The sequence below is a fragment of the Prionailurus viverrinus genome, chromosome C1, assembly GCF_022837055.1.
Source record: "Prionailurus viverrinus isolate Anna chromosome C1, UM_Priviv_1.0, whole genome shotgun sequence".
NCBI lineage: Eukaryota > Metazoa > Chordata > Mammalia > Carnivora > Felidae > Prionailurus > Prionailurus viverrinus.
In genome coordinates, this window is record NC_062568.1 from 41,226,742 (window position 1) to 41,252,416 (window position 25,675).

The 25,675-nt window shown below is 35.3% G+C and overlaps 1 protein-coding gene across 6 annotated transcripts in view; it reads right to left on the minus strand.

Annotated features, from left to right (window-relative positions):
* The window catches only part of GULP1 (GULP PTB domain containing engulfment adaptor 1), a 268,550-nt gene that overhangs the window by 50,459 nt on the left and 192,416 nt on the right, over positions 1-25,675 (minus strand). For all 6 annotated transcript variants that reach the window (XM_047872972.1, XM_047872970.1, XM_047872971.1 and 3 more), the window contains one exon: positions 5,595-5,666. In XM_047872972.1, coding sequence (XP_047728928.1) covers positions 5,595-5,666 — 72 coding nt within the window. The remainder of the gene's footprint in view (positions 1-5,594; positions 5,667-25,675) is intronic.

Below are 25,675 nucleotides of genomic sequence, written 5' to 3' on the forward strand. Positions count from 1 at the left end.
CAGTTATATTCATACGAATTAGTTAAGACAATGAAAACTCTGTGGGAAGATAAGCAAAGACCGATTTATTTTTCTGTGGATCTTGTTTTTTTTTTAAACTACCTTTAGAGAACTTACAGTTCACCAGAGCTGGATATGCCACCTTTGTCATTTACAGATACCTCATTTGGTATCCATCCTACCCAAACAAATCAATGAATGAAAATAGACAGATGACCATATTTAAATTGAAGCTATGAATTGAGGTAATTATCCCAGCTAAAAGACTGAGAACTAGATTCAGACTAGAATTATGAGTATCTTGAAAACCTAAATAGTTTCCTAATGCTTGCATGGTAGTATTTATTGTAACTTCTTGTTGAATTGGTAAGTATATGCAAATGCTAATTAGGTTTTGTTATAAAATTTAAAAAAATCCCAATATTCATGCACTTTATAGGTGGAGTTTCTACCTCTCTCCCATCATTGCCAGATCTAATGATGGAAAAAATTACAGGAGCCCAGTTAAATTTAAGTATTAAATGGTTAATTAAAAAAAAAAAAACTTCTATTTTAGAATACACATCTACCCTCCACATATATGTGTGTGTATACACACACACACACGTAATTCATATATGGTAATTAGTGTAAGTATGTCCCATGCATTTTCTTGGACACACACTTACACTAAACAATTGTCTGTTGTTTATCTGAAGTTCAAAGTTTACTGAATGTCTTGATTTTGGCAATGCTGTTGGGAATGCTACTCTCTCACTACTCTCCTTCTTTCCACTCTCCTCCTACCTTTATCTTTCAAAACTGGAAAGAAACATTGAAAAAATAGGATTTTTACTCCTCTTCTAGGGCTTAAAATTTTTTTCCCCTACTATTATAACATTTTTTCAGCATATGGATCATCCTAACTTGACTCAAAATAGATTATATGTAAGGCAGGGTGGGGCTTCAGTCCTCTTTTGTATGTCATATTTATTTGCATTGTGCATTTCTAATTTAGGACAGATGTGAATACACATGGTATAGTTCAGTCCTGGAGCACAGAGTGGTTAAAAGCTCCTTTTCTCTTTTCATGGCTTTGCACTGCCATCAGAGTATTATAATTAATGCATACATGAATGTCTTAAAGTGTCTGCCTAATAATATGGGAGGTGGGGGTGGGGGAGTACCATTTGTTTTATTTCATTTTGTGAGGTATAATTTTTTAGCTTGCTATCTGTCCTGTTCTATGAATGGAGGCAGTTCTTTTTTTGTATCCAGAAGTCTTACATTGTGCACATGAATTTGACGAATTTGTGCCAAACCATTTTTTGTATGTCTTTAAGAAACATGTTTTGTTTCAGATCTTTAAAAATTATTCCAGCTCTCTCCCAAAGAAAGTAGATTAATTTTGTTTATTTTCCCTTCATAATCTCCTTCCTGCATTGGTATAATTAAAACAATTTGAGGGTTTTCACATATGAAGGCTTACAAAATAAGTCAGCCGCTTCTATCTCTGTGAAAGCCTCTGAACAAAGCCACTCCCATCTCGGGCTGCAGAAGGATGCTCAGCTGGCCTCCAAGGCGCAGCTCTTTTCCAGAAACAAGACAATGAGCAGTGGCTTTTGTGGCCTTTTCCACATCTAGACACAACCATTCCTGTGACCTCTTTTACTTTTTCCCAAAGTCTATCACAGAGCAACTACTAATATTAAACTTATCTACTGAGTGACTTCTTTTCTGCCAGGAAAAAGAAAGCACAACACATTTCCTGTATTTAAAAAACAAAACAAAACAAAAAGAAAAACCTCCCAGTTCTGTTTTCATGTATATCAAGGTTTATAATGGTCATTAGCTTTAATGGTTGCACAGATGTTGTAAACAATTATGTCTAAGGTTATATTTGCTCCATCGTTTTATATCTTAAACAGAATATAAATAGTCTCATTCCCGTCCTTTTTTTTTCCTTCTGAAATCTAAGATTACTGTATTATAGCTTACATGCCCCCTCTCACTCGAAGTCTGTTTTGCTGACAGACGTCTTAAATGTGTTCCAAAACATTTCTACTTTACATGTTGAAGACATGCTCATCATTCTTGCTTACATTACATTCTTTTGTCTCCCTATTTACTATGTGAATATTAATGTTTGAAAAGCCTTTTTGCAAATTCCTTTCCAGTTTTGCTTCAGTGGATTCATTTCTTGGTCATCTAATAGTGATCTACCACCAAAATTTGCCTATAATATTCCAATAAAAAATATTTAAAGGGGGTAAACCCTAAGCATCCTGAAAACAAACAAATGAAAACAAAACATAAATAAAAACATCATAAAATGATGGAGGAAAATAAAGCATTTCTTGAAGTTCATAAAGTAGTTGGTTAAGTATATGTCACTAGTAAGTAGAACATTTCTTACAGTGAGCTCTACTGGCTTTCAATATAATCACACTATTTCTATGTATTTCTCAGAGGACTTTAAAAAAATGAATCTAAGTGTCCTGCTAAGGGAATACACATTATTAGGAAAGGAAACCAATGAATTTATTACTGTGTATCAAATATTCGGAGATACTATTTCTCGTTGTAACTCTTGTAAATTAATTTAATTAAGCATGTTCTAATGATTCTATGAGGAATCAGGTATGTATGTATGTATATAATTAAACTAAGCCCTAAACATTTTAGTAATTAAATAACTGGTTATGAAGACAAAAATAGTGCTAAGCTACATAGAAAGAGTGACGTTGAATGGAAAAAGACCAAGATTAACAGAACTCAGTAGCAATTCCCAAGTCCTCCTTCCTTGAGGTAGCTTCATGTAATTTTAATTTATCTGTATTGAGGCAAGGTATCTCTCCTGTAAAACTGGGGTTCAGGAATGCTGCTTCCCTGCTTATCTCCCAGGGAAACTAAGAAGTTTTGGATCTATATATCAATTGTCATCCACATGTAAACATCATAAGCAGACTGTTTAAAAAATATATGGAGTCCTCTGACATTTGTACTAGTTGTATTGATAAAAATAAATAAAACACTATTAAAAATAAAATTCATTACAATAACAATACTATTAAATATGTAGAAGTTGAAAGGTTTTTTACATTTTTTACATTTGATGACACTTTGGAAAATTTGGCAATTTCTTAAATCTTAGGCTAAAACATGATTAAGAAATAGAAATAGTTGAACATGTTTAAAAAATAGAAAATATGTTATTTTGGCCAATATGAAATCTGAAAGTAAAAACTTTAACACTTATAGAAATTATTTGATTTATGAAAAATGTTTAAAGTATAAATACAAATTCTCTACAAAATGATAGAAAAGTAGTATGTAATAAAATAAAAATTTTTAAATTTTTCTCAAAAAATAAGTAGGCATAATTAAACATAAAAGCATGATAAAATACATTATTGAAAATATTCTAAGTATTCCATTTTATATTAATGCTAAATCTTAAGTTCCTGTCAGAAACCCGTACATAAAATATTGCAGTTTTGAAAACTGAGTGAATATAAATAAAATATTAACTTATGTGGCAAATAAAACAAAATAATGAACTATAATAGATAAAAAGGCAGCCAGAAATACACCTATTTAAGAAAAAGAAGCAGGAAATTAAAATGGGGAATGTGTACACAAAATATAGTTTATGAACAAATTTTTTGCTGTTGTTTTTGGTAGAACCATAGCACCACCTTCTGGCCATTTCTACATGACAACAGAATTAAAGAGGAGCCAGGGTTAGCCAGGGTCTATATTTCTAAAATAAATGTAAATACTCTTGAAGGCTTTGAATTGTAGCCTCTGACCTCTGACACCAAGAAATATATATATATATATATATATATATATATATATATATATATACACACACACACACATATATATATAATAAAATTAAATAAAGAGCATTGTTTTATTCATTTTAATTTATTTAAAAATCATTACCCTTAAACACACTTTCCTGATGTACAAAATTTTTGCAATCAGCAGTGTAAAAACTGCTCATTAAATATTTATTTTGGAAGACACTTGAAAGGCAAAAATTATCATGTGAACATGCATTTTTAAACTATACTGCATACTTACTGTAAATCACATTCCTTTATTAACAGAGTACATTTCCAAATTTGAAATGACACAGAACTGCAAATAAATTCTCACAAAAATGTAGAAAAACTAGCCACTGTTTAAAAGCACTTCATTTCAAATGCCTCTACATTTTATCTAGTCATGATGTAGTTGAATCTTTTTGGTTTGGGACCTGCGCTGACTGAATAAAGAACGTCCTAGATACAAAGACACATTAAGTATAAATTCTATTATTCTTCTATAAAAAAATTCTGACTGTATTGAAGCTGGATTCATGACAAGTTTGCAATATTTTGAACATTTAAATAGAATCTTATCCTAAATGTTGTTCATAAACTGTGCAACCTTGTTAATCCTGTATTAGTGCTTAAAAGTACTGGCTAAACAGGGCAAGCTGAATTATTACCTAATGAGTGGTGGAAAGAAATGCTTGCCTAGTCCACTTTTTTACCAAATGGGACACATATCATCTTGGAACCTTTTAGCATATTTACTTGAAAGCATTAGTAAATTATTTACATATACAATGGGTAGTTGAAAGTATTATCCATTTTGCTTTCTTCCCCCGTAATACATGCCATTCCGCTTTAACTTTTCCTCAATTTGAACACTCAGTAGATTCCAACTGAGAGGACATGTTCAATGAAAAATGACACTTTACATCTATGACTTTGCCAGGCACAATCAAAGGCCTAGCTCTCTTGTCAAATAACTGGATGATCTCTAAACTAATAAAGTTAGGAAGGGTTGTTTCCCCCAAAAATTGTGAGAGTAACTACAGAGAATAACAATACATTTTGTTAAAAAAAAGTAGTGGTATGCTAGATTTTCTTAATGAGATAAAGATGAGAATTCTGTTCAAGGGGTTTTTCCCATCTTATTATCTCCATGAGAACATGGGGATAATTCTTTTGGGATGGGGTATACTTAGAAAAACATGCTAAGATATGAGGCATCTTAATAGAAAATTTTCTCAGGAAATGTGATGGTGAGTATGGAGTTGCTTATTAAATATCTCCTCTGCTCTCTTGGTCTCACCAGTTCCCCATGTAATCAACTCCCAACTCTACACTTCCAGCTGGTGGATGTCATATCCTACCTATGAGACCCAGTTGTTATGCCATTACTAGTTTTCAAGTCAGGGCATGAGTCTACATTTTCCAAGCGAGATAAAGGCAAGCTACCAAAGGTCAACACATAGGGAATACTGCCACTTTGTTGTTGTTGAGTATGAGAAATTATGGAAAAATAGGAAGAATGTGCCACATTCAGAAAATATATTGTGTATTCACATTTATTGTTAAATATGTTTCCCTGATCTGGTGACATTTATTCAATAGCCCTTTTTTTTTTTCTCTTTTCTTTCTTTCTTTTTTTTTTTTTTTTTTACAATAGCCCATTTTTAAAAAGACAAAGCTATACCTGCCACAGAGCTATTCACGCTTTGAATATCCATCAGTCTACTGGTGACTTAAGACAGGATCAATACACTAGACACATATGTGGAGGGCTTGCCCTACCTTTAGTTTCCTCACAGCATCTCTTACAACTTCTGTTCCTTTAGGCTGCTCCACTTCTGTACTGCCAAGAAACTGAAAAGGGCCATCTGTTAAATACAAGCTTTATGACATCGTACATCATCAAATCATTTTGAACTATAACATGGCATAACAGTATACACGTGGTATGGCAGAAATGCAAACCCAAATCTTAACTACACAGAGGAGTTATTAATTTATTTTATATTAAAATGTAAATATATTTACTTAACCATATCCAGTTCCTATTAATCAAAGATTTTTTAAAAACATATTCTCCTAAATATTTTATTTGAAGATATTTACTGGAAAGAAAACTAAAGCTACTTTATTTTAGAAGGAAAAGAATAAAGTTGGCTTCAATATTTACAACTTAAAACACATTAATAATAAAAATTATTGACTTCTCTGTAAATCCAAAGCATATAAATGCTTTTTATTTGTTACGTGACTTTTTAATGTTTATTTATTTCTGGAGAGAGAGAGAACGCACATGTGTGCAAGTGGGGAGGGACAGAGAGCGAGGGAGACAGAGGGACAAATCAGGCTCTGAACTTATAGCAAAGAGCCCAATATGAGGTTTGAACCCATGAACCCTGAGATCATGACCTGAGCCAAAGCTCAACAGACTGAGCCACCCAAGTGCCCCTGTTACTTGATTTAAATGTCAATGGTATATTTTAAGATATTAATAGGATTTCATACAGTTCATAATTTTACATTAACATTTTCTTTGTTTTTCAATTATGACACTCATATATCATGAAAAAAAAATACAAACTTTTTAACCTATTACTTCATCCATCAGAGCTACAAGCTAAACTCCGTTAAAAAAATAAAATTTGTATTATGAACAAATTTTACTGAATTTTAAAATATCCCTGAAGGTTTTTAGTGAATACCTGACCTATTCCCCCACAAAAAGAAAACGTTTCATAATAATTACCACACTGTAATAAAATCTTTATGCTGGAGAGATATAAAACCCCCTAAACAGAAGTCCAATCTCATGAAATATGTAAGACTAATTAGAATTGAAATATGGGTATTTTATTCTATAAAATATTTCTATGTAAATAGCAAATAATCATTCAATTCATTAAGTGTATATAATTTCTCAGACTTTTTTGTCACATAGTACCAATTAAAACACTAGAGTGAATTATGAATTCATCACTTATATAAATCGATGTGTATGTGTGTGTGTGTACACACTTTATATCAAATGAGTAAGTAGAATCTTTTTATATGTTAAATCAAAGAATGCAAAGGAGCAATATAATAATGTCAGAGTATCTTTTTATTCCTTCCTTCATTCTTACAAAAGTAACAATAACAACTAAAAAACAAAAAATCAGAGTTTTGTTTTTCAAAATGGGCTCTCCGTATTACCGGCATAAGAATTACCCAGGGAGCAAGTTAAAATAGAATAACATAGATCCTTGGTCTAATAAATCAGCATCTTTAAGGCATTAGGAAGAAACATTAGTGGGAAAGAAGTTTCAATTCTCAGAATCTATAAGGTATAACAGTTCCTTTTCCTTACATGCTCTAACTGTATCAAATAACTGCTACCATGGCCTAGATACAGTAGCATCAGGCACTTGGCTTGCCCAGCTGTGACCTCAAGTTGGTCCACCAGTCTTTCAAAAAAGACCAAAATAAATGAAGAAATTCTCAGCTTAAAAGGAATTGAAAGCTACTTCCAAGATTCGAGACACAGGCAAATCTATTCTTGACACCAGTGGACCTGTCACATTTCTTCTGTTCCAGATCAGTGTATTCAACCTTGGCTGCGTGATAAAATCACATGGGAGCTTTAAACTTAGACCAGAGCCTAAAGAGTCCGATTTAATTGATCTGGGGCAGAGCCAGGGCATCTGTGCATTTTAAAGCTCCCCAGGTGTTTTTAATGCGTCACCAGGTTTGAAAAGCACTGTTTTAGATCCTCCAGAAGGGATAAAGGGTTCAAGTGACAGGAGGAGAGTTAACACAATAGGAGCTATTTAGTTCTGAGTTAATCCACCACCGGGGGTAAATTCCTGTCCTCATTCTCTCTGAATTTATCAAATCACTGAGAAATTCTCCATTAGTGAGTGGTGGAGAATTAGCAAAAACAGTAAGGAAAGGTAGACTCTTTCTTGGTGATTCTTGAACTAGAAGGAAATGTCTGATGTGTCAATAACAGACTGTAAGAGTTACTGGAAATATTTATGGAAGAATATTCATTCCTCAGCAGAAATGCCATGACTCATAAGTATTATATGTAAATAGGCCCACATGGGAAAATTATGGAAGAACTCCAAGTACATTCTAAATGAATTAACCTCTTGCAGGGCTCCAGGAACCTTTTCATATTTTGTTTCCCCACCCCCCCCTACCCCACACTGGCTTTAATTAAATCATCTGAGGAATGGAACACAGAGAGAAGCCTTGAATGATGGTAGAAACTGTGCAGACATCAAATATGGAGCTAATCACTTAATTTTTCTATGTAATGTTAGATAACCTAAATGGAAATAATTATAAAAATGAAAAATAGATCATGCCTTATTATATTTCCTGTATTTTTTAAGTTATAAAAGTCATGATACTCAGGTTAATTAAAGCATATTTATATGCATTCCATATGTCTATATAAAATATTTATAAAAATAACTCCTAAATATGATGCAGCATGCCAGAATAATAAACTCTAGGTTGGGATCTGAAGATGTTAGAAAAGTCACTTAATCTCTGATTAATTTGACTTGAAAAACCAGGATAGTGATTGTTCTTCTCTCCTTATAAAAGTTTTTAAAGATCAGTTGCAATGAGATTCAAAAACAAAAAACAAAACAAACAAAAAAACACACAATTCTGTAAACTGCAAAGTGTTTTATAATTATGGGGGATTTCCGTTTCTTTATTTATGACTGTATGGAGAAGACACTAAAATTTAGTGGATACTGTTGCTACCTGCTCAGCTCTCCTTTGATGGATTCATTTTATCAGTGCTGGGACCCATCCTCCAGCTTCCCCACACTTTGCTGGTAAAGGTTCACGGTCCAGATCTTCAGAGGATTCCCTTTGGGCAAGGAAGCCACTTTGCCAATGCTGAGTTAGAAATGCCTGGGAGTTTTTTGCTTCCCCTCCAATATCACCACATTGCTTAACCAATGACTGTTGTGGAAATACAAAGACCCAGCTCATTTGCTTGGAGGTCGGGTAAACCCTAAGAGTTAATATTATCATGTGGAGCTTCCCTCAGAATCAGACTGAGCCCGGGGCTTCCCTTGATGATGTACTCATCCTTGACTTCTTCCCTTTGTCTGTCCTGCTTCCCCACACTCTTACTGGTTGCTCCTGGGAGCACTCTCTTACTAAATCACTTGCACATAAGTCTTTGTCTCAGGATCTAATTCTTGGAGAAAATGACCTAAGACACTATTCAACACTTAAATGCTTACAGTTAGGAACACACAATCTAGTGCACAAACTCACAAATAACAAATGCTCTTGTTACACGCGCTATCAAAAAGCTTGTATGTGGATTAGAGGTAGGTTTGGTTTTCATCTTTTTCCACTCTGCCTGGTGCCTGAAGGGTAAAAGAAATCTCACTGAAAGAACAAGTCTAAGCCAAAGTCTACATGTGGAATTTAAAGTCTGCTGGACCCCTTTCCCATCCTGTCTCCCAGGGCATTCACTTATAAACTTCAAGTAGGAGGATTCTTCCCCTAGGGAGTGTGGCCCAAGGGAGGGAGGGAGACAATCTTTGCTGACTATGGGGGTTTCCACAGATGGGCTACCTGGCCAACCACCAATTGACAAGCCCTGCCCATATACACAGAACTGCCAGTCAGCCTTTGAGTGCCTGAGCCTTCAAACCCAAAGCACACCAAGTATGTGCATATATTTGAGGAAAACCACTCACATGAAAACCGGGAGAAAAATAAAGACACAGGAACAAAAAAAGCATAGAAAAGATTCGGAGAGAAAGCAGAGACAAAAAAGAGAGGACTAAAAACCTGAAACCCATATAAATATGTTGCATCCAAGATAAAAACAGGATAGTATATAAAGCAACACTGAGAGAACAAAAAAGAGCTCATGGAAATTAAAAACGTGATGCAGGCAATTTAATTGTTGGGTGCTTGCTATTTATCAAGTACTATTTTGGGAACTGGGGATACAGTAGACAGCAAAGCAGATTTCCCACCCTTACAAATCCCAAACTCTAGTGGAGAGAGCCAAACATAAAGAATATAATATGCACAGAAGAGTTGAAAGTGGTATACCATGGAATACCACTCAGCAATAAAAATGTATGAATTACTGATACACGCAACAACTTGGATAGACCTCAAGGGAATTATGCTGAATGAAACAGTCAATCTCAAAATGTTTTCCAGTTAGATATTTACCTAAGTGAAAAACACAGATTTTTTTTTAGCATTCTGAGTAAAAATAACTGCTTTTCTGTTTTAGCAACTTTATGTTTTAGCTCCTCCATGTGGTAAAAAAAAAATGATGAGAGTATAAGTATCAGACTGATTTTGCTTTATACATATAGATTCAAAGTATCATTCTTCAGTGTGGCAAAGAGCAAGACAGAGATTGGATGCAAGTCTGTGCCAAGTGGTAATGGTTGGAGGCATTTTTTCTTTAAGTATTTAAATTGTTATTTATTTTTCTTCATAGTCACAAATAGACAACATTAATCTCAGTACATTATTATTATTATTTTTTTAGGAAAGATCAGGCATTAGACCTTACATAAGTGCCTGTCTTCCACAATTGTGTGTTTGTGCTTTGAAGCTCTACAACAAAATATTTCCATTTAATTATGAATAAACATTGATATTTTAATACTAATGCATGTTCAATACAGGGAATTTAGAAACCACAGAAAAATATATCAATGCAATAAGCATCAACTTTTATCTTATAACCAAGAGGTAATATTATTGAAAATATGGTATGTTATCTTTCAAATTCATGTTACAATGACAGTAGTAAGCAGATTAGACAAACATGAAAACAAAAAAGGGGCACCTGGGTGGCTCAGTCGGTTAAACGTCCGACTTCGGTTCAGGTCATGATCTCATGGTTTGTGAGTTCGAGCCCTGCATCGGGCTCTGTGCTGACAGCTTGGAGCCTGGAGCCTGCTTCGGATTCTGTGTCTCCTGTCTCTCTCTCTGCCCCTCCTCTGCTTGCTTTCTCGCTCTCTCTCTCCCTCTCTCTCTCTTTCTCTCTCTCTCAAAAATTAAACATTTAAAAAATTAAAAAAAAAGAAAACAAAAAAAACCCCTTTTAAATTACTATATATGACTGGCTTATTTATTTATTGGGCATTATTGTGTACGTGTGCATTTAAATTTTGACTACGAGCTGAGTTATTAAAAGAGTTGAGATTAAAACATTAAATATTACTAAGTAATATGGACAGATAAGAAAGACATAAAACACAAAAGGGGCATTTAGAATATATCAGACTGTAGAGAAGTCAGATGATCTAAAAATGTTTTATGTATTCTTAGTCTATATATTGAAAGGTATGGCTACATGGCATGTATCTTCCACAAACTATAAAATATCTTTAAAAACGTTTCTATAAATACTTTGACAAATACAAAGCACATTTTTGAAAATATAAAGCTAATTGTTCTTTCCCATATAACATCTCTCTGTTCAATGCATTTGGATACTTAGATATACTCACAAAAAGTATTTTAAAAACAAAATTAAAAACAACTTTGTTGAAATTAAAAACAAAAATGTCATCGAACTATTATATACAAAATATTTATAGACTTCTTCCATTAAAATGCTATTAAGATATTTCATATTTGGCTTAATTTCCAAAAGTCTCACAACTATTTTTTAATTAATTAAAATGATATAGACCTCTCTTTTAAACTAATCTCAAGTGATGTCTGTATTCATTTCTTCCAGCTCATTCATTGTATTCCATTATACCTACAATAAGCATTTTGCAAAAACGTGTGAAAGTTTGAGGACTGCATCTTCATTTTCAAATATTATTTGTAGTTGGTTTTTTTCATGTGAAAACTTCAGTTTTATGACTTGCTTTTTTACCAGTAGAGAGCAGTGTTGCACACGACAGACTCATTTATAATATGTTTTACTTGCTTCCCCAAATGTTTTTAAGATCGCTCTATGAATAATGCAGGTTTTTTTAAAATGTCAGATAAGTAACAATTGAAATAATTAACTAAAGAGTTATAAATCTAATTGCTATGAAATTTGACACTCTTTAACATATGAAAGAGCTAATTTATAACAAAAATATATGAAATACATGTTTTATATCAAATTCAAAATATGCCCATTTTATATAGATAATATGTTCTCTATATAACTATTTTAAAATATTAAGGGAAAATAATGTCTACTTCTTACATCATGAAATATTTGTCTAACATTAAGGTTAATAAATAATTGGTGGATAATGACCAATGGATATTCTAAACGTAGAAAAAATAAATGGGCATGTCTCTATCTTTATAACCAAGGTTGCAGAGTTTCAAAGGGATAGGGTTAATTTTCTTGGCCTTAACGTGACTGGATATGTGTAAAAGAAATACCAAAAGCCAAACAAACAAACAAACAAAAAACAGTATTTAAACCTTCTAGCTACTGAACCGCACCCAGGAGATAAGCCATAGGAGTAAGCCAATTTAATTTTATAATCGTTATTTGGCTGACTTGCCATGTCACAGTGCCAAGTAATGCAAGAAAAAAAAAATTTAAAGCACATCATAACAGTCAATTGCTAACAAAAGGTCAGAATCAATCAGATTTAAACCTATTACTTAATCACCAAAACCATAATCCTGAAAAAAAATTAAAATAGATCCACCAAAAAGAAAGGTTATCCTTTAAACTAAATACTCTGAAGGTTGTCTTTTAAAGGAGAGCCAGGAAATTTACACACACACACACACACACACACACACACACACACACATCTGATTTGATCTTGGGTTTCTCATTTTATTGTAGCAACTTTCTATTAAATTACATCTGTTCTTCTTTTATGTGGTATAGAGGGTATTGTTTTCATAGGCTCTTGCTTTTAAAATAAGAGTTCTAAGTTGAAGCCAAAACAAACCTACTGGGTACAACAAGAAAGTGTGCTCATCGTCAGTGTCCGAGGGTTTCCCAAATTGAACTTGGAATCGCATGGGCACAAGGAGCAGCATTGAATTTTTGTCCTGTCCCAGAGGCTCCTCCCCTGTCAAACTTCCTTCATATCTAAGAAATGAGACAGGGAAAGTGAAGGACAGGGCATTCACTTGTATTTTGTTATAAACGGAAGTATTACAGGTGCACCTGGGTGGCATAGTGGGTTAAGCGTCTGACTTTGGCTCAAGTCATGATCTCAGGGCTTGAGGGTTCAAGTCCTGCGTTGGGCTCTGTGCTGACAGCTCAGAAGCCTGGAACCTGCTTCAGATTCTGTGTCTCCGTCTCTCTGCCCCTCCCCCACTCGCGCGCCCGCGTGTGTGTGCGCGCGCGCGCGCTTTCTCTCTCTCTCAAAAATAAACATTAAAAAATTATAAACCAACAAGCAAAAAGCAAGTATTACAAAAATAAACCAATTTATACAGAGAACCAAAAGCATGGGCTTTGGAGCCAGACAGACTTCACAATCTATTTTCTTATTAAGATCCACTCTAATGTGGACTGGACTGTGTGTGGTTGTGGACTGTTGAGATATTATCATTCCACTCCCATTATTTTATAGATGTGAAACTGAGGACCAGGAAATTGAAGGGCAGGGCAGGAAGGTCTCAAGGTCAGGAAGCTTGTTAGGTAGCAGAGATGGGGCTAGGATTCCAGCCATTCTAATTTTCAGACACATACTCTCTACTTTTGCTACCTTAAATAAGACAGAAATAGAATGAAAGATAATATAGTACACTGGGTATTTATTACTCGTTTATGCCACATCCATTTGGCTAATTAAAATTTATGTTATATGTTCTTTCTACTGTGAAGTATGCTTCAAATCTAAAGGAGTCAAAAGAATATTTGACGTAACCTGAATTTCCAATATCATTTATTTCCTGAGACGCTCAGAGCCTCAGTTTGGTCATTCATAAAATCGGGATAAACTCAGTGTTTGTGTGAGAATTAAATGAGGTAATGCAACCAGTGACTGGCACAGAGTGAATATTCACTGAATTTATGCTTAGAAATGAAAATAAAATAGCAAAATGGCCACAACAAGCAAATATAAAGAGTCAACCCACTCACAATGGGCTATGAAGCAAGAAAAAAAAAACCTGTTTTAAATCACTCGTATTTGCGGTTTGGTTCTTGAAGCTGCTACATACAATTCTTAGCAGAGCATAAACAGGTGTATCTTTTTTCTAAAAAAAATTCGGGGTTATTTCCAAACATTTGTTCTTCTTCATTCTTACTGTAATTTAATTTAATTGTAATTTTCATTGCAATTTAATCAATTATATAAAACTTGAGACAAGTGTGATTTTTAAAGTATCTATACATGATATGCCTGTTTGTGGATGCTTTATTGGTAAGTGTTTACACTGTTTTCAGGAAGGCGAAGTATTTTTCTTGCTAAATATATTCCTAGTTGCTTTATAGTTTTGGGTAAAAAAGGTTTTTAAAATTGAATTTTTTAACAAGTTATTGTTACTATAGGAAATACCCTGTATCCAGTCAGTTTACCAAATTATCTTCTTAAGCACAGTTTTATTTACTTATTTTTTTAATTTGAGTGTACTGGAATATAATTACCAATAAAGAGAAATACATTTCCTTTTCTTTCTCAATATTGTTACCAATTATGTCTTCCCTTGCTTATAAAAAATATAGAGTAACGGTGGTAGTAAGTATTCATTTCTTATTCTTAATCTTCATGGAACTTACTTAAGCTTTTGGCAATATATTACACTCCTTATTATTCTACTTCAGGTTTAAACTTTGACCAAGTAATTGCCCCAGGTCTGCTTGTGTCCCTGAACTCTTTCCAGAAAGAATATATTTATCTGGAAAAGCCCCTAGTACTTCAAGAATCCTCATGTCTTTCCTGAGCTAAATTTATCTCTTTCTCTCCCTTTTGGGGGGGGAAACAAGCTTTAAAAGCTGTAGTACCCCTCCTATCTTGGGGAATAGTGTTCCCAATCCTTGCCCTCTAAACAACTGTATTGTTATTATTATCATTATCATTTCTATATCCTAAACCATTTCAAAAATATTTGTTGTGCATCATCTATATGTCAGGTACTGTTCTAGAGCAGGAGCACAGCAGTGAACAAAACGGACCACTACCCCTGACCTAGTAAAGGCTATGCCCTTATTTGCAATGATCAGAGAGGGTGCCTGGGTTTTCCCAAAGGTCCTTTCATTCCACTCTCCCTAGAGCACCATTATTTGAGTGCAATCAAAATAGACCGCAACAAGAAATCTTCCAAATATACGGTAACTATTCCAGTGGAGTTTTCTGGCTGTGAGTTACCAGTTTGCTTTAAAATCTTAAGCCATTTTGGAGAAGACCTCATCCCAAGCTGTGCGCAGAACTTCTCCTTCACACTTGAATATCACAGAAAATGACTTATCACATTAGGAGATCTTACTACTCAAATTGCTGTCCTCATTTCTTTAGAAAGGGAAGAAAATCTACTTTTCCGATCTTGATAGGTTGTGCATAGTTCTTCTGCATGAAAAATGAGTGTGTGCTAACGGCACTCCTGAAATGCAGATGTATTTATTTCTTTTAGCAGACTTTCTGTCAATGATTAATATGGCCTGGTTAATTTTGCGAGGCCCTTCTGTGTGCGGAACTTTCATTAGTGTGCTATACTTGTCTAAGCAAAGACTGGATCCTGCGCCCTGGGTTTTTATCTCCTAGATGTAAAGAATCAAACACATGCAAGGAAAGACCAAACAAAACAAACAAACAAAAGAGAAAAAACAAACCAAACAACAAACAAAACTCTGAGATCTGGAACAGATTGAAACAAGCTTAATGTCAGTGATTATGAATGTACTGTTCTCTTCATTTTCATCAGGTCCCCCCAGAAGCACTAGTGAGAGCAAACCTTCTTCTATTGAACAGTGGCTTATGGAAGATCTGCTATATGCCCAGTACCTGGATACAGTGATGAACAGAAAACTCAAAGATCTCTGTGGAGGTGGTTTGGTGGAATCATGCTAAGGGGTTTGAGTCGGGAACATAAGGTTTGAATTCTGACCCTACCACTTGATAGGTCTATGAATCTTAACATTGCGGGACAGCAGCTTCTTCTCTTGTAAAATGTAGATAAATATCCCTATACTTATAATTGGGTTGTGTGCAAAACTTGCATGCTTCAAGTGCCTGACACATAGTGGACATTCAAGAAATATTTGCTTGCATTTGATAACTGCTACTAAGTGATGCACAGGTGTTTATTTGGTTCTAGACCCTAGAATAATGCTAGGAAAACAGGATTTGTGACTCTGATTCTTTTCAACAGGCTCAGGGTTGTTTTCTGGGTTTTGTTTTTTGTTTTTTTTGTTTTTTTATACTTTTATAGATTCAACATAAGTCTATGAACAGGGCTTAGACAAATCTTCTGGGAACTGGTGACTGACTAATTAAGTGAAAGAGGAGGAAACACAGAGGCAGGAAGCACCCAACAAGGGCAGGGTCCTGGCAATTCCTACAGTGGAGCAAAGGAGGAAGCGGGTCACTGCTTTTCCGTGATCAGTGGAGTCCACCTACATTAAGGAGTCTGCCTTGCAATCAGATGCTGATATGAGGACATAATGCTGTTTCGCGTCACTTGCTAACAGCCTAATTCTTTCCTTACCGATTATAAAAATCAACAGCTATTCTGTTTCCACTACCACAACTCATTCTTCACGCTCTTGGTACCGTTAGGCCAATCCTGTGTACTTCCAACTTCAATTTGATAATTTTGTTTACTTTTTTTAAGTCCATGGCTTTTTTTCTTTTTAAAAACAACTTTATTTAGATTTTTTTCTTGATACTTGAAACCAATTATCACTAACTAGCACCACTTAGTCTTCACTGTAATGCTTAATTGGCTTTGTTTCAATTCTGCTATATGCGGATTTTATTTGATTTTCTTTGGCCTTTTAAAAAAAAATCAATCATCCCATATTCTTGAGCAGCTTTTGAGAGCATTTTTCAGCTGCCCTTTGAAAGTTCTAATCCTGGTATTAACACAGACCTTTATGTCCTTATTGGACTACTTCTAAAAATTTAATGACCTCATTAGTGATTATAATTCCAGATTATATATAAAAAAACCTTCCATTTATACATACAGAATCATATTGCAATATATTACTTGTATCAAAAAGAATTATACATTCCTATTTCCCATGATACATTTGAGTAATACATCAAATACTTAAACTTGCTATTTTTAGACTGCTGAACTGGTATTTCAGATGAACCTCAACTTCATATGCACTTTATTATTAATGTGACTAAAGTTTAAAGTAACCTACTTATTTTTAACAGATTCTTAAACATTTTGTGACATGCCAATTCAATCCTCGCCCATCAGGCTTAATATAAAATACATACACTGACTCGGTCCTATGATTAAGTTGTTTCCATTTAAATGTGATACATGCTATTAAAATGCACAAATAAGTTAAGTATGGGCAAGGACATGAAACTGTTAGAATCAGGGTACTCATCTGTCTCTCATTTCAGGGCTAATTAAGTATAAATTTCAATATTATATATGTCTACAGAAATATGGATGCTGCTACAAGTAGGAATTAGGACACAATGGCATTCTCTCTTTGCTCCATAATTTACAGTCTGTTACCAAATATTCAAGTTGAAACAAGTGTATAAACCCAGGGAGCTTCACTCTGTAAAACCATAATAAACATCATAATGGAATTTTACTAAAGATTCTGAGAATTACTGCCATTTTAACATGGTTAATTCTTTATCTGAAGGTAGACAACAGTTCATACAGCACAGAGCTTGGGGAGGGCCGTTATTAAGTACTTGATGACATCTCATCGGAGCTAGAGGAACTTCAGTCACTAGAATCCCATCTGTCAAGCTTTGCCTATAGAAATCCTGTGAGCGGCCCGCAGGAAGGAATGCAAAGTGGATGGATGATAGGGAAAATGCCAGGAGAAGGGCAAGTAACTCACTCTTATTCTCTCAGTCTTGTGAGCCTCTCTGCAGACAGTACTTTTGGCTTGCTGCTATCAAAACACTTCCTGGAAGAGGGAAGAAGCTCAGGTGGTGGATGATTCTTCTCCACTTGGAGTGAACGTTCAGTTTGTTTTTAGGATAGCGAACTTCCCAACTTACCATATACATCATTTATAAAATACAAATCCTCATGTAAATACGTACCGAAGTCGAGAAGCTTTATTCCTCAAAAATTGACTATTTACTGAACGACAAGATCAAACTTTATTCTGCAGAGTGACAAAGTGCTTAAGAAGAATCTATAGACTCATGGAGATTAAGATTTTATCTTAGCTCTACTGTTACTAAGTTGCTTTGGTCAATGTATTTTTACATCCCCAAGTCTGTTAGTCTTTATAAAAAAAGTGGTGGTGATATTTCTATATAAAGTCATTCAGAGAACTGCTTAAGATAATGAGACAATACCATTTAATACAGTACTTCTTATTTAATAATTTAGTATTCGATAGATTTGTCTCAATCAAGTAAGAGAACTAAAACTCTTTTATAATTAAAGCCAAAGAATCTCCTTGAAATTAAATTTTTCCATATGATCCAAGTATATTATAAAAAATACCAATGATCAATTAGTTTCTGGCTTTTTCTTCTACTTTGAAACTATATAAATAGAAGTGAAAAGGAAAAGGTATTCATCATACTAATTCCCCCAATGATTTTAATGTTCCATTATGATTCCAGGGATTTAATAAGTGGGGATCTGAAATTAAAAAGGGACTATGAAATGTATGCATATGTTAGCAATTATACCCATGACACTATAGTTCAAATAAAAACCACAAGAAAGGATTGGATAAGTAAGGTACTATTTATCAAATGTTAGAGATCAAAATTTGTAGGAAACATTGCATTAAAACTTCATTAGGTGCTAAGTATATTGCATGTGATCTTTTCCCAGAAACGTTTTTTCTAAATTTAATAAAGTAAACAATTTGATAAGTTAGGATAATTATATCTGCTGTTAAATTAAGTACTGTATGTGTACCATGTAAGTGTGTGGTGGTCTCATTAATGAGGTCATGCAGTTGGTCAATCATATGGTACAAAAGAAGTTAGTCTGAAGTCACCTCAGAAGCAACACTGGTTCAGTGACTCTAAATTGGTTAAAGTCTGAAACTTAATCCCGTTAAGTGATCCAGTTTATGAAGGTCAAGGCACAAGCATTCAGGACATATATCATACAAATGACATCGATGTCTACATTTTATATGTTCTAAGTTCAATATATAGATGTATTGATTTGGAGCCAAATATTTAACATACTGATTATAATCTTCTTTTTTTTTTAATTTTTTTTAACGTTTATTTATTTTTGAGACAGAGAGAGACAGAGCATGAACGGGGGAGGGGCAGAGAGAGAGGGAGACACAGAATCGGAAGCAGGCTCCAGGCTCTGAGCCATCAGTACAGGGCCTGATGCGGGGCTCAAACCCACGGACCACGAGATCGTGACCTGAGCTGAAGTCGGACGCTTAACCAACTGAGCCACCCAGGCGCCCCTATAATTTTCTATATGAATAGAATTGTATGCTGATAATTCCAGTTAGCCTAGAATAGCACATATGCACCCAATGGGTGAATCAGGTACAGGCCATATCCAAAGATTTGGCATGCTATGTCTATTTGTTTGAGAATATTTATTGACAGCAAGATAACTATCTCACAAGAGCATCTGTTCCTACAGTGATCATTCTGTATATTATAATATTCTTCTTCGTATGGAGCTATTTTGAGGACAATGACAATGAAGCAGAAGCTAGAATACTTAAAGAATGAAGGACTGACCTGGGGATTGTAGATGACTTCAAACAGAAGAGGATAACTGGCACAGTTTGATAACATAAGACTCAAAACTAGGAGATTTTAGGGAGAAAGAAGAGAGAAGGCCAGTCAATTGACCTGCCAGGCCAGGTGTTCTGGGGAGAGCTGTGTGCAGAAAACATTCAGCACTTGCAGAAAGTGTTCAAGGCTGGGAAGGGCAACTGGATTTAGTGTCTTCAGAAGAGAACTGGTTTTCCTTGGAGAAAGAAGCAGCAAAGTTCAGAGGAGAGGTGGAAGATACAGAGGTGATTGATCAAAGGTGACGATTGATCTTGGGTTCCCAGGGACAGAGTTCCTTCTTCAAAACAAAACAAAACCACAGTGTTTTCTTTTCACTGATTTAAAAATCATTCCAGTATGTCCCCAAATGTATTTAAAGTGGCTTATGAAGAGTCATAAAAGAGAGGAAGATAAAATAAAATAGAAAAATGAAGCAAAAGGAAAATAAAAGCAAGAATATAGAGCAGAAATAGGTTTGTAGTCAAAAGCCATGGAATCCTATAAATTTGCTAGAGGTAGGTCATAAACTAGGCTACAAGTTCTTCAGCAGCAGCACAAAGAAACACAACCCCTTAACTATATGATTAACAGCTGACAAGGTAAAATAAAGTGCTTCATAAACATGATAGGACCTTGACATGCAAGTGAATTAATATGTGATTTCATTGGCTAAAATGTTTGACAGTTTGTTAAATTTCAAATAGCCCACTAGATATTTGTTTTATTTTTACAGTAACTACAAATATGAAAAACAGCTTCACAGTTATTATTGACTTTATTTCAACCTATCATATGCTCTGCTATTTTCAAGTACTTTGGAGAAATACTTGTCACGCTCAATCAAAATGGGATCAAACATTAGCCAGGTTTGCCTTCACATTCTGTCCTACACAGCTGCCTGTCTCAATAACTTTCTTTATAACTATTATGTCAACATTTAATTTACTGAACCATGAAATAATTCTTGGGTGTGAAATGCACTTCGAGGCATTGCAGGGCATATATATCACATAGGCAACTCAAACCCTGCTTTAAAAATGATTCTCCTTAGTATAGTTCCCATCTCCACTAGACCCACTGAACTTTTAAAAGTCCCAATGAGTTTCTATAGTCAAGTTTTTCAAATTGAGAATATACGAATCATGACATCTTATCAGTTTTCTTTTTCAGACAATGCATTCTTTTTAGAGCTTTCCTTATCTCCACATTGTTAATGCTGGGAGTTGGAAGTCATGGCATTCCCTTCTATACTACAGAGTAGTGACAGCTGAATTATTTCTGCTACTTAGCTCTCTTAAGAATCTTGTTAGTATTACTTTTGAGACATTCCATAGTACCAAGTCAAGAGTGGTAATTACCAGGAAAAAATAATGTGTTGGGCAAATTATGATAAACTTTTTTAAAGACTTGTTAAAGCTTTATTTTAATAAGCCTATGTTAACATTAAATCCAAAGAGGTTAAGATATAGGTAAATATAGATTTTTGAGAATCAATGTAAATGTATTTATGTATTACTAAGACTTTATACAATATTGTAAAAATAAACATGATAATAGCCTTACTAATTCAGGGATTCATAAGGCATTAGATAGATAACTGTGCTCTCAGTCGCTTGTAGAAAGAATTCAGTGAGTAGTAGTATATTCAAAGCCCATGGCAGTTGTGTTCATGTCTAGTAATATTTACATGAAAAGGAGACTTTCCAGGAAAACTCCATTAGAGTACCCTTTATTTATATTTATTTTTTTTTTCAACGTTTATTTATTTTTGGGACAGAGAGAGACAGAGCATGAACAGGGGAGGGGCAGAGAGAGAGGGAGACACAGAATCGGAAACAGGCTCCAGGCTCTGAGCCATCAGCCCAGAGCCTGACGCGGGGCTCGAACTCACGGACCGTGAGATTGTGACCTGGCTGAAGTCGGAGGCTTAACCGACTGCGCCACCCAGGCGCCCCTAGAGTACCCTTTAAAAGCTACTTCAAGCTATGCTCCACTGGCATTTTGAAATACTCAAAGATTAAATGAAATTCTTACAGCTGGCTAGAAAGCTCAGAGAAAGGGGCACTTTCTTTTTCTTCAATTTTTAAAAAAATGTTTATTTTTCAGAGAGAGTGTGCAAGTGAGGAAGGGACAGAGAGAGACAGAGACACAGAATCTGAAGCAGGCTCCAGGCTCTGAGCTGTCAGCACAGAGCCCAACATGGGGCTTGAACTCATGAACCACAAGATCATGACCTGAACTAAAGTCAGATGCTCAACCAACTGAGCCACCCAGGCACCCTGAAAGGGACAATTTCTAACATGTATCAGCCTTCTACTATGTGTCACACACTATAGAAATTGTTCCAAATATACCTCATTTAAGAGTAACAGAAATATCAGAAAATGTTTTGTAAGTTTGTAGGGGCACCTGGGTGGCTCAATCGGTTAAGTGGCTGCCTTGATTTCGGCTCAGGTCATGATCCCACAGATGTGAGTTTGAGGCCCCATCCGCCCCACATCCGGCTCTGTGCTGATAGCACAGAGCCTGCTTCAGGCTTCAGATAGACCTTCTGTCTCCCTCTCTCTGCCCCTCCCCAGCTCTCTCTCTCCCATTCTTTTTCTCAAACATAAACATTAAAAAAAAATTGTCTTGCCAGCTATGAGACAATCATAACAAATTAAATATCTAATTGAACACCTCCTTCCATGGCCATCAGATACAGCTTTCTCCACTCTCTCTCTCTCCCTCTCCCCCTCTCTCTCTCTCTCTCTCTCTCCCTCTTTTCAATGGAACTGGCCCAGTATAACTATCCATCCTCACCACTAGCATCCTTTTCAACCAAAGACTCCCACAATTGCTTCTTACCAAGCCAGGGTTTTCCTAAGTACTAGAATTCTAAAAAATACATGAGTAGGCTGTCTATGAAATCAGTGGAAATGAGTAACAAATGTACTTTCTGAACAAAATGAAGTTTATAAGTTGAGGGATAGAAAATAGAAAATATGGCTCTGGGTAACATGGTACACACACATGGGGGACACAAAGAGTGTTCAAATTTGGAAATGGCAGCCTGGGAGAAGAGTAGAAACAGCCTACTGGTAGATATGTTCTGGAAGAAGGCAGTGACAAAGGGACATTTGTCCTTTTCTGTTCTGGCAATTTCCCAGAAATAAATTGCTAGAAGCTACTTATGAGAAGAGCAGAAGACTGTTAAATGAAAAGACACAGGGCCATCTTTTGTCTAACAGAACAAAATAAGGAACAGAAAGGTCTTTAACAGAAGACATTCTCTACTTATATAAAGACAAAGAGACTAAAGTTCTAATACCTGAGGGCATGCTGTAGTGATAAGAAGCTCATGCTCTAAAATCATGTTGTCTGAACATGAAAACTCTACTAACTATTAACTGTGCAAACACGGGAAGATATTAAATTTCTCTAAATCTCAGTTTCCTCATTTGTAAAATGGGGACCATCATAATAACCAAAGTAGGTAAGTATATAAAAGGCTATTGTAACTACATTACCCACCTCAGAGGATTGCCATGACAATCCTCTGACAGAATATGTGCCTGACAGTCATCAATGCCAGTAGGGTTATTATTGCTAAATATAATGAGTTGAGCAGTCAGCATATACCAAGGACCAATCACTAACACTTACTTAGAGGATGTGAACTTAAGAAAGGAGAAGTTGGGGGTGTCCGGGTGGCTCAATAGGTTAAGCGTCTGCCTCTTGGTTTTGGTGCAGGTCACGATCTCATGGTTTGTGAGTTTGAGCCCTGCATCCAGCTCCACGATGACAACACAGACCTTGCTTGGGATTTTCTCTCTCTCTCTCTCTCTCCCCCCCCTTCTCCTGCTTGCACATGCTCTCTCTCTCTCTCTCTCTCTCTCTCTCTCTCTCTCAAAATAAATAAACTAATTAAAAAATAAGAAAAAGGAAACTGGGAAAGACAGATGTCCCCAATGAGGGAATGTTGAAAAGAAAAAGGAGGAAAACAAGGAATTGCTAAGGCAAACTACTATATAATTTATAAGTCTGGCTAATCATAGATGGCTATTCAGAAAACCTTGATGGTAATATGTCTACACTATGCAAACGTGCAAGAACAGCTTAAGAGAAGTATTTCCATTGCACTGGAAAGTTACTCCTTATGTTAGCACAATTTTATTTTAAGATCTTTCTTCCCCAAAGATTTCTTTACCCAGGTATCACCAGTACAATAGATTACTCAGATACTGAAATTTTCTTTCTGGTCTCCTAAATCATCACCTTTGGATGATTTTGATGCTTATTAACACTGTCACAGCTGGTGTGCAAGAGCAGAGAACTGAAACTAAAGCCACTCAATTTTGCTGCTTATTATTAGCTTCCCATAAAGATTGGTAGGGAGGATGATGAACACTATTGATTAAAAGAGGCTTTATCTGTATGCTTCATTTGTTTTGCTATTTGTCCCCTCCAATACAAAGAAAATACCCTTAACTTTCCCATGCTTCTTAAGTACACTACAGTATAAATGCAGGTTTCTGGGCTCACTCTAGATTAAATCAGAATAAGTGGACAGGAAATCTGCATTTTTAACAAACACGCCAGTTTAATAAACACTGATCCATTCTAATTAAGCCCAAGTAAGATTAAAACTGCATATTCAGTGAGAATATCTCTTTGTGCCTCAAATAACTATGGTAGCTCTTAATCTGACCAACATTATGCATGTCCAATTTACAAAAATGGCAATTTGTATTAGGATAGTGCAGAAAGGGAATGAAAAGGTTCAAAAAAAAAAAAAAAGATTGGGCTAAGAAGGCACCAAGTAGCTTCATTTCCATGGATTAAGAATCTACCACTCTCAAAAGCAACTTTGTCTTTTTTATAAACTTCTATGCAGAAGGTTCCTTTAATGTAAAATTCAAAACAAAATTGTATATGGGGGAGCCTGGGTGGCTCAGCCAGTTGGGCGTCCTACTTCTGCTCAGTTCATGATCTCACCACTCATGAGTTTGAGCCCTGGGTCTGGCTCTGTGCTGACAGCTCGGAACCTGGAGCCTGCTTCCATTCTGTGTTTCCCTCTCTCTCTGCCCCTCTCCCACTCACGCTCTGCTCTGTGTCTTGCTCTCAAAAATAAATAAATGCTAAAAAAAAGTATTTAAAAAAAGTTGTATGTGTAATAAAAATATTAATTTTATCTGTTTAAAAATATTTAAGAGTAATCGGACAATTTATTCCTCTACTCTTACTTTTCTGAAAAGAGAGAAGGCAGCCTAGGGAGGAAAAGCAATACATTTCAAATCGGTTAGAACCTAAAAGAACATCATCTGCACAGAAGACCAGGTTTCACTTTTTACATGATGTGACCTTAAACAAGTCACTTAAGCATCCTGAGGTTATGCTTATTCCTACTTGTAACATACGGTATCAGTCGTGACTACCTCAATGGGATGTAAAAGTACAAACATGAGGTAATAATATTTGGCAGAGGGTATGGCAGCTTGCAAAGGCCTAGAAGCCACTCCTCTGTGTGACGTGTGTAATTTTGCAGTTTACGGGAAATAGCTTTCTGTTTGTGATTACTTTTTAGACATTTTATCATGGGGCAAGATGAGGTACATACACAATATAGTACTGATGATCCTTGTTATTTAGTACTTGAAAGAAACTGGCTCATCACTCAAAAGAAAAAAAATGTAGTCTTGTGTTTTTTCAGGTTTCAAGAAATAGCTTCTTTTAAAGACACTATGCCAACATGAAGAGAGCCAGATTGATACGCTGGTACCATTTGTCATTTGATCTGCTAGATGTTGTGCATGCAGAGTTCCTATATGTATACACTTTCATGTGTGTTTTATACATGTGTGTAAATTATGCAGATTTGTGTACACACACATAAACTTAACCTTAATTAATTGCTATTTTAGAAGTCAATTAAAATGCTTGGATAAAAGAGAAAATGGAACAGAAAGAAGGGAATGTCTGACTCCATATGGTGGAAAGAAGCCATAATGAAACTGGGAAGGCCAACTTCTCCACAGGAAG